At 36.8% G+C, this 9,847-nt stretch overlaps 1 protein-coding gene across 14 annotated transcripts in view; it reads right to left on the reverse strand.

The window, feature by feature from the left end:
• The window catches only part of ECT2 (epithelial cell transforming 2), a 69,866-nt gene extending 60,360 nt beyond the window's left edge, over window positions 1-9,506 (reverse strand). For 2 of the 14 annotated variants that reach the window (XM_025376010.1, XM_025376004.1), the window contains exons 1-7: window positions 9,331-9,503; window positions 5,498-5,649; window positions 4,786-4,865; window positions 4,566-4,658; window positions 2,841-3,023; window positions 968-1,057; window positions 101-208 (exon numbers count right to left, since the gene is read on the reverse strand). In XM_025376010.1, coding sequence (XP_025231795.1) covers window positions 101-208; window positions 968-1,057; window positions 2,841-3,023; window positions 4,566-4,658; window positions 4,786-4,865; window positions 5,498-5,627 — 684 coding nt within the window. In that variant the 5' untranslated portion in view covers window positions 5,628-5,649; window positions 9,331-9,503. Of the gene's footprint in view, window positions 1-100; window positions 209-967; window positions 1,058-2,840; window positions 3,024-4,565; window positions 4,659-4,785; window positions 4,866-5,497; window positions 5,650-7,739; window positions 8,055-9,071; window positions 9,253-9,330 lie in introns of those variants that run through there. The other 12 variants (XM_025376012.1, XM_025376005.1, XM_025376017.1 and 9 more) reach the window with 10 other exon arrangements.
• Between the last annotated feature and the right edge of the window lie 341 nt (window positions 9,507-9,847).

Below are 9,847 nucleotides of genomic sequence, written 5' to 3' on the forward strand. Positions count from 1 at the left end.
TTCTTTAATTGTGGAAGAAATAGGTAAAAGACTGCTATTATTAAACCCATCCCAAAATAATACTGTATTGAAATACACAAAAATACCCAAGTTTACATACCCTGAATTTTTCTCCTTGTGTACAATTTGCCACCAAATGTGTAACTTTTGAATTAAAGTCTTTTCGAATGACTCCACCCATGTGATGGACCAATGTCACCAATCGGACCTCAAAAGAAAAATTAAGCAACATTGACTTTCTGGTTAATTTGAACAAAATTTTAAACTATGTTTACCACTCATTTAGCATTGACTAAATACTTTCTATTTATAAAATACAGGATTTTTATAAAGCTATTAAATTTTATGTCAAAATAAGTATAAAAAAAGATTAGTTTGCCTATTAACACAGGCAAAATTATAGAGGTGGTATTAGTAAAGATTTCACACAAAAGTAAATTAAACAACCACCTTTCCTATGGCCTAAATACATTGCTTTTTAATACCATACTGTGTAAATATAATGTTGTTTTTTTTTTAAATACCAAGTTTTATCACATCAAGACTCTTCCCACAAAATTAGAGTAATACCCATCAGTTCCAACAACAAAGTATTGTGAACCAAAGAACTTTCTATGAATTCTCTAGGGCAATAGAATACTTTAAGGCTGAACTTGTAGTAAGAAATTGCAATGTATAAACAAAAACTTTAAACAACGTAGCCAATATGGTAACAAGAGAGTCAAACAGAATTGCTATGAAATCTTTCTATTAATTCATATCAAGCCAGCCTAGACAAAACACTGGTCTCTTTATAAGCCGCTTCAGGATTTGTTTCTTCACAAAATTTAAAATCTGGTATAGCCGTAATTTTATCCTTCAATATTTTAAAAAGAAAACCATAATACTAAAAAGGAAAAAAAAAAATGCCAATTTTAATTAATTTTGCTATAAAAAATATGCTTTGAATTTGTTTCGTAATACTTACTAGTTCTTCTTTTTTCCTAAATCCAGTAAAGCATAGTACTAGATTCATCATACTTGTACAATACAATGGGCGACATGAAAATGGCAAAGGCTGAAAGATACAATTTTAAATGTGAGCTTTCTCTTTAGTAGAAAATACAACACAACTTTCTCAAGCTAAACATATTTCCCCTCTTGCCATTCAACTTTCCCAATCCAAAGATTTACTGGCATTTTTCAATATGAAACAAAAAAACTGCAAAAAGACAGATTGCAAGTTTCCCAATAAAACTATTTCCCCTGATTCCTTAATCATATGCAATATACATAATCTAGACACACTCTACTCTCAGAAAATTAAACAAATATTAAATGCACTCTGACAGACATGAAGCAAAGTCTATAAGCAAAGTTTTCAGACTCCATACACTACTATAAATGATTCTAATTAATGTTATTAAAACAGGTCAGAGACATTTTATAATAAACACTGAGTAAATATAACACATACACTTAAATATAATTCTAATCTTTAAGCTAATAAATGGTGACATTCAGTAAATAATTTACTCAACGGTTGTGGGTGTGTGTGTGTATAAAAGAAAGAGAATGGTTTAAAAACAATAAAAGAATAAACTTGATTTTCATCATTAGATATGATTATTTTTCAAAATTTGGTCTTTTAAAGTTTATTTGGGTTTTGAAACCAACCACTCCAAATCAAAATGTTAGAGAATTAAAGGTTAACATGTGCTTACTATTACTAACATGTATAACAATAGAAGTACAAAGACGTAAGCAATTTTAAGTAAATAAGGCAAGCTTAAGAATGCCAAGACAGCCAAATAGGCCCTAACTCTCATACAACTCATATTGAAATGCTGTTTAAAAACAAAAAGCGGCTGGGCACAGTGGCTCACACCTGTAATCACAACACTTTGGGAGGCAAAGGCAGGTAGATCACATGAGGTCAGGAGTTCGAGACCAGTCTGGCCAACATAGTGAAATCCTGTCTCTACTAAAAATAGAAAAGACTTAGCCAGGTATGGCGGCGTGCACCTGCAGTCTCAGCTACGTGGGAGGCTGAGGCAGCAGAATCGCTTGAAACCGGGAAAGTGGAGCTTGCAGTGAGCGGAGATCATTTATTTATTTATTAAATAAATAAATACAAAAAGCTAAAATAATTTTCGAATTTTAAGTTATACAGTAACTGATAAAAATGGAACTGTGGCATCTGTTCTGTGTTGAGAAAAATAAAACTTTACGTATATGTATGAATTTCTGGAACCCAAGTTTAAGCAAGCAATCTTCTCTAAGACATTGTGATATTAAGATTGTGTATAGGCCGGGTGTGGTGGCTCACACCTGTAATCCCAGCACTTTGGGAGGCCAAGGCGAGTGGATCATGAGGTCAGGAGATCAAGACCATCCTTGATCTCCTGGTAACACGGTGAAACCCCGTCTCTACTAAAAGTACAAAAAATTAGCAGGGCATGGTGGCGGGTGCCTGTAGTCCCAGCTACTCAGGAGGCCGAGGTAGGAGAATGGTATGAATCCGGGAGGCCGAGCTTGCAGTGAGCCAAGATCACGCCACTGCACTCCAGCCTGGGCGACAGAGCGAGACTCCGTCTCAAAAATAAAAAAAAGACTGTGTATATGTCTGTGTATATGCATATGTACAGTTATCATTATTTAACTTTGAAAGGCTTTAGCTTTTCACTACTAAGTTTAAAATGGAGGAATTAAAGGACCACATTAGAGTAGCTACTATTATTCCTATTCTAAATATTTTACTCTCAACAATCAATGAGATTTTTCCAAATAAATTTTTTGCTAATTAAAATTCATTAATAAAAATTTAAACTTGAAAAGTCATAATAAATGTATATGCTTACCTCTCCTTTTTGTGAACAATTTAATACAATTGGTGGTCCAATAACTCTACAATCAGCCTTGTAGAGGTCATTAAAGACAGAATCCTGAAAGTCCATGACTACGAATACATTTTCAAATTCTGGAGAATCCAAACCTTCAAATTCTTCCACTGACTCCATCTTTACAAAGCCCACTTTAATGTCCTTTTAATCACATAGTTAGCAGAAATAAAAATTATTTATATATCAAATAATCCATCTGTCTCGCTAAATAAGGCTTAATCAATTCATTATCAACTTTAACATGTTTATATTTGTAGAAAGTAAGTTTCAATCACACAATAATCAGCATTACACTTAATGAACAACCATATTTCTTTACGTACTTACATTTTTACATATACACATCTCCATTCAAATTAAGTTCTTAAATTTTAAAGATCAATATTATAAAGGCATAATTCTGACTTTTTACTTATTAGTCATAAATCATCGAGTATGCATAAGTTCCATAAAATTAGAATGCTAAAGTTTTTAAGTACATGCATTTTGATATCAAGATGCATTAGAAAGATATCCACTACTGACCAAGAAAATGATACCATACATAAAGTTCTTATTGTATAAATTAACTATCTTCAGAAAAATAGGAAAACATTACTATACCACTTAATACTTACAGAAAGGAAAATTAGCATAATCATTTTAGTAGACATGTGAGAAATAAGAGAAAGATGTGCAATATGTAGCAGCTGTAGCATGGCAAATGTAGGATATAAAAAGGCAAGTTACTTACAGTAAACACTTTATACATCCATGAAAAATAATGAAGATACTGAAGTATCTATATAACTCTTGTAACTCTTGTGTTAAATTAAAAATAAAAATGAAAAAAATTTTAAAAAACTCAAAATGGGTCAGTATTTGAATTTTATTTGCAAGGCTAGTGTGATGTGCTAAATTATGTACCCCCAAAATTCATGTTGAAGCCCTAACCTAGAATGAAGAATGAAGCCTTTAGAATGTGACTATATTTGGAGATAAGGACTTTAAAGAGGTAATTAGGTTAAATGAGATAATATGGGTGGGCCCTAATCCAATCTGGTGTCCCAATAAGAGGAAACGCCCGGGATGCAAGGACACATACAAGAAAGGCCATGTGAGGACATCAAAAGGAGACTGCAAGCCAAAGCAAGAGGCCTCAAGAGAAACTAAACCTGCACACACCTTAACCTTGGACTTCTAGCCTCCAGAACTGTGAGAAAAGAAATTTCTACTGTTTAAGCAATTAACTATGTGGTATTTTGTTACAGCAGCCCTAGCAAACTAAAACACCTGGATTCCAGAATTAGATTATTTCACATGCTGAAGCAAATTCCCTGACTATAAATTACCGTGATTTATAATTTTGGAAATACAGCAAGAATTTAAACTAAATATAAAATTAATGAGAAAAAAGAAGCTAAGGAGTTTAAAAGAAAATTATCAGATCTTTGTAGATTTTGTGTCATTTAAAGTTAATAATGAAATCCTTATAAAGTAATTTGGTATTATTTAAAATATATGCTACAGTTTTTTTTAAAGTACACCCGAACACCCGAATTTTTAAAGTATAAAACAGTTTCTATTTGTTAAGCTTCAGATTGCACAAAATACACCTTGTGCCTAATTCCAATCACCAGAAAGTAGAATAATACAATCAAGGGAAGTGCAGCATGCCACATGCAATGAGTTGCTTTGACCTACCATATTAATAACACTTTTTATTAATTTTTCATCCGATTTTCCAGGACAACTTTCTTTTATCTTTATAACAGGGACTTCCATTATTTTAACAGTCTGTGGAAAAGACACTTAAGTATGAGGTTAAGAAAGTTATGAAACTATTAACACACTGATGGAAGAAAAATTGCATTACAAAAAAAAAAAAAAAAACTAAACTAAACTAAACCCTAAAATTCCATACCTTTAAGGCTTTTATAAGTTCTTCTTGTTTTCCAGCTTCTTGAACCAATATCACTCTTGTTTCAATCTGAGGCATCTCTTCTGTTAAAATTTAAAATGTTTCAATATGTTTATCATGTATTAACATCACAATCAATAGCTCCTTATCGCTCTTTTGGCTATATCTGGTATGTATTACATCTTTGAGGGAATCATAACTTTCTCTAAATTTAATAGAACTCAACTCCCAACTTATTATAAAAATATTTGGCTATATATCACTTTAGAGAGAGAGAAACCATATTGTAGCAGGGTATAGAAACATCATTCCTCCTAGCCAGAGAATGCGCTATCTTACATAGTTATCCTCCTCAACAGTGCATACAATTTTAGGAAAGACCCATTTATAAAGTGGTAAAGGAAAAAGTAGCTCTTCACCTAACTAATCATGACTGTGTAACTTCTAGCAAACAATGTTGTAGCTAGACCGCCCTCATACAGAAAACGGAATATCCAAATTAAGATGCCTCCCTTTTCAAAGCTGCAAAGCATACAAATAATCCAAATAATACTCAGAAAAATGACATAGTTTAAAGGAATTCTGTCAACAAATATTCACTTAATACCTGTGCTCTAGCATTACAGTTGGTATTAAAATTAAATCATAAGAAAGTCACTAGTAAGTTTGGAATTAAAATAGAAATTGATTGTTTTAAAGCAGGTAACAGGTTTACCTTCTACATATGAAGTAGATTCAATAAGTAAGTTTTCCTTGGAAATCTCAGTAACTTTAGAATCAAAAATGGAAGAGTCTGCCAAGCTAGTCCTCCCAGTAGTGGATGTTAATACACTATTTTCAGCCATGATTTGTATTCTTCTAAATCAGCTGAAAAAATAAAATTTGAATAAAAATACATAAACATGGTCATTGGGCAAAAATAAGTATTAGAGGCTCTTCTGTACCTAGAATTTATAAAAAGTATTATTACCCATTTTTTTAATGAACCAAAGAAAGTCACTGAACTTCTCTGAGCCTCTTTTTCTGTAAAATAAACATACTAATACCTGACTCACAGGAATATAATAAAAATAATGTATCAAAAGCACATAGAACATTACTAGACATACAACACTCAACTGTAATCATAAATATTATTCTACCTCCCTTCTCCACACCTTTGCCCTCAACCAATTTCTCTTCCTATATTCACTTGTAACACCACCATAACACACCTCCCACAAAAATCCCAGCCGAAAATCTGAGATCTATCCTTATTCTTTCCTCTCCCACATTTCCCTCCCCAAAATTCCTATCAATCCTACCTCAAATATTTCTGGGATCTGGCCCCCCTTCTCTATACGCTCAATGCCACAATGGTCACTTGGTCTAATAAAACAGGTCCACACAACTTTACCATCAGTTTCTTTAGAAATCATTCTCCACATGGTTTTCAGGAATATGCACCTAAATACAAATGTGACCATATCACTTCCCTGCTTAACAACTTCTGTGAGTCCTCCTTATATGTCCAAGTCCAAATTCACCACCAAGTTCACAATTTGGTCCCAGCCTAACTATTCACCCTCACCATCTGTAACTCCCCCAGTCCCTATACAATCTATGCAACAGCAACAATGAATTTTTCAGCTATTTTTCACACACAAATCATAATTTACATCACATCTATTTGCATTTAGTGCTCGACTCTCCAGCTAGCTTGTCTTCTAACCCCCAATCCATCACTCTTGACTTACACTCTGTGGATGTCTCTAAACCTCTCCTGTATAATTGGGCTGCTCCCTTGTCAGTATTTTCGTAATTCTTTAAAAACACCTCTACCCTAAAAGGTTTGACAAAACAATTATGCATTGATGAGTGCCAATATAACTCTGGACTATGAAAGAAAATCCTTTTTTAAGTTTTCCAGTACTTAAGAAGAGTTTAAAAGCTAGACAGGGAATAAAAGGTTTAACAGGTTTTCATCAGGGTGGGTTTGGTGGCTCACATCTGAAATCCCAGCACTTTCGGAGGCCAAGGCAGGAGGATCACTTGAGGCCAGAATTTCAACACCAGACTGGGCAACATAGCAAGACCCCATCTCTACAACAAATTTAAAAATTAGCCAGGTGTGGTGGCAGGTGCCTATAGTAGCTACTCAAGAGGCTGAGACAGGGGTACCACTTGAACCCAGGAGTTTGAGGTTGTAGTGAGCTGTGATCCCACCACTGCACTCCTGCCTAGGTGATAGAGCAAGACCCTGTCTCTCTAAAAAAAATTTTTTTAGAGATTTTTATCAATTTTCAATAAGTCAACTTTACTGAGAGAAAATTTCTAAAATATTAGGCAAATATACAGAGGACCCACCTTTAACAAGAGCTACATGTCAGACTTTCCCCTTTCCTACTTCTTCAGATTAATAAAATATACAAATACCTTCCTCCAGAGTCTTAGCAAAGTAACAGTTTAAACTGTATGCTGTGAAGAAACAGTAAGGTATCATAACATCATTTTTGGATGCTGAAAATAAGGAATGTAATAACCTGCACACTAATAACAGCACAGCTCTTATCGTGTCATGTGACACTTCAAAATCAGGCAACTCAGCTTCCTGTCTCAGCCCTGCACATAGCCAGTGATGGAACACACGTAGTACTACAACTCAAATCTAGTTAATATGAAAACTGATTAGATGTCTTAAAGTGAACAACAAACAACTATTCTCATGTAATATTCACAATATGGATATTTCTTATTGCTTTACCATACATCCATGTCAATTATTATTCTAAGGCTCTCCAAAGGAGCGGTCCAATAATTGTAACAATCTTAATTTAGAATCAATGATAAATTCTATCCAGCCCTATTATTTTAAGTCTTCTACACTCAACCCTTTCCAATGAAAATGCATTAATGTGGCTTTCATTCGAAGTCCCCTTAAAAGGTGGTTTAAAAAAAAAGTCAGGAGACGAGCTAACCTGCTTTAAGGACTGGAGGAGGGAAATCAAAAATACCATTTGAAAGGCCGGGCGCGGTGGCTCACACTTGTAATCCCAGCACTTTCGGAGGCCAAGGCGGGCGGATCACAAGTTCGAGACCAGCCTGGCCAACACAGTGAAACCCCGTCTCTACTAAAAATACAAAAATTAGCTGGGCGTGGTGGCAGGCGCCTGTAATCCCAGCTACTCAGGAGGCTGAGGCAGGAGAATCGCTTGAACCCGCGAGGCGGAGGTTGCAGTGAGGCGAGATCCTGCCACTGCACTCCAGCCTAGGTGACAAGAGGTAGACTCCGTCTTAAGAAAAAAAAAAATTGAAAATATTTACGTTTTTCTCCTATGCATCCCTCTTTAAGAGGGAGCACAACAAATGATCAAAAGCAGATGATTAATAAAAGGTAGGGAGCGTAGCAGATGATCAAAAGCAGATGATTAATTAAAATTGTCCCTGATGACACTGCATATGATCAATTTATTGCCAAAACAGCTTCAAAATTTATAGAGAAAAAGAGATGCATGGTAACTTGATGACTAACATCCAACAGTCTGATTAGAAATTGAAATATATTAATCACTTTTTTTCAAGTTACTGTATTCCAGAAGCCTTTAAAATAAGCACAATAGGATCAGTGTTCATAAACCTACACGGCTTCTCACCCAAGAACAGACCCAAAGAGCTTCTAGCTAAACACACCATAACACATGTCCCCTTTTATCCCAGAGATAAAATTTGCCATGTAAACAAACATTCAAGTTTCCTTTTACTTAAATACTTTTTAGGTAATCATCTTCCAAGGTGAAGGACTAAAATGCAATCCTGGGTATAATGGTGGTGTTATTAACAATAACGTTACTATTAACAACTGACATTTACTTAACGCTTAATACGTGGCAGACATTGTCCTAAACCTTTTAATCTCTGCAGTAATCCTAAGAGGCAGGTACTATTATTATTTTCAATGTATAGATGAAGAAACCTAGGAACAGAGAGGTTAAGTAACTACCCCTAAGTCAAACTATTAGTAAGGGGTAAAAGAGGTATTCAAAGCCGGGCTGAATCCAGAGGCTGCGCCTTTAACCACTAAGCCAGACACATCTGTGCCGGGTGGCTGGGGAGGAAGAGGGGCGGATGGCCTGGATTTATCTTGCAAAAACGAAAAATTAAACTTCCCGCAAAGAAGCCAGGATGAATCCTAGAATAAAACCACTGCACACTCTGAGATAAGCCCCCAAAGGCTGCAAGTGCCGGCCTCCAGAGCCACAGGGCTGCGCGGCTTGCCAAAATCCCTTTCCCAGCTCCCTCCCTTCACCCACACTCTTCCGTCCAAAAGAGCCAACAGGTGAGGGCGAAGATACCCAGCAATACTGGGGGCTTCGGGCTCCCACTCCGCGTCAGGGCCCAGCTGCTGGGGGTGGGGTGCGGCGAGGCAGTTCCCGGAGCCGGGAAGCCAGAGCTGGGGCGCTCCGGAATTCGCGGTCACTAGGGGCGGGGACGTCGACCGCAGGCAAAAGAGCCCTTGGCTCTGGAGCCGCTCGCCCACTTGGACCTCCCTCACTCACAAAGAGTCCTTACCACCCTCAAAAAAGCCCTAGGACTTCCAACTCTTCAAAAGCCGACTCCTCTCACAGATACCGCCATTCCTTGCCGGCCGCCGCCACAACCGATTCAAAAAGTAAGCTGCTCTCTCTAAGAGCCATGCCGATTGGCGTGTGATGTCAACCTCTTTCCCATAGGCAGGAGTCTCCAGAGGGCCGGTGATTGGTCGATGCTCTTCACCTCCCGGCAGGCGCCGCTTGATTGGTTGTGCGTGTGTTTCAAATAAGCCCAACGGCTCGGACGTCGGGTCGTCAGGAGTTTGCAGGGAAGTGCCCGGATGTGGCCAGGAGGTGGCGGTGGTGGCTCCTGAGCTCTTATAGGAGTAGCAGGTGTTTCTGTGACTACCGCGTATTTACTCAGTAAACATCCTATTTCCTGAGGAAAGTTTGGGTGGATTCTCCTCGGCCCCACCCAGCCTTTTTTTTTTTAAACGATACCAAAGCTTCTAAACTTAAATCAGTGCCGCCAGAGATAAATGTTTCCCTGCTGGTTG

Source organism: Theropithecus gelada, chromosome 2, assembly GCF_003255815.1.
Source record: "Theropithecus gelada isolate Dixy chromosome 2, Tgel_1.0, whole genome shotgun sequence".
Lineage (NCBI taxonomy): Eukaryota > Metazoa > Chordata > Mammalia > Primates > Cercopithecidae > Theropithecus > Theropithecus gelada.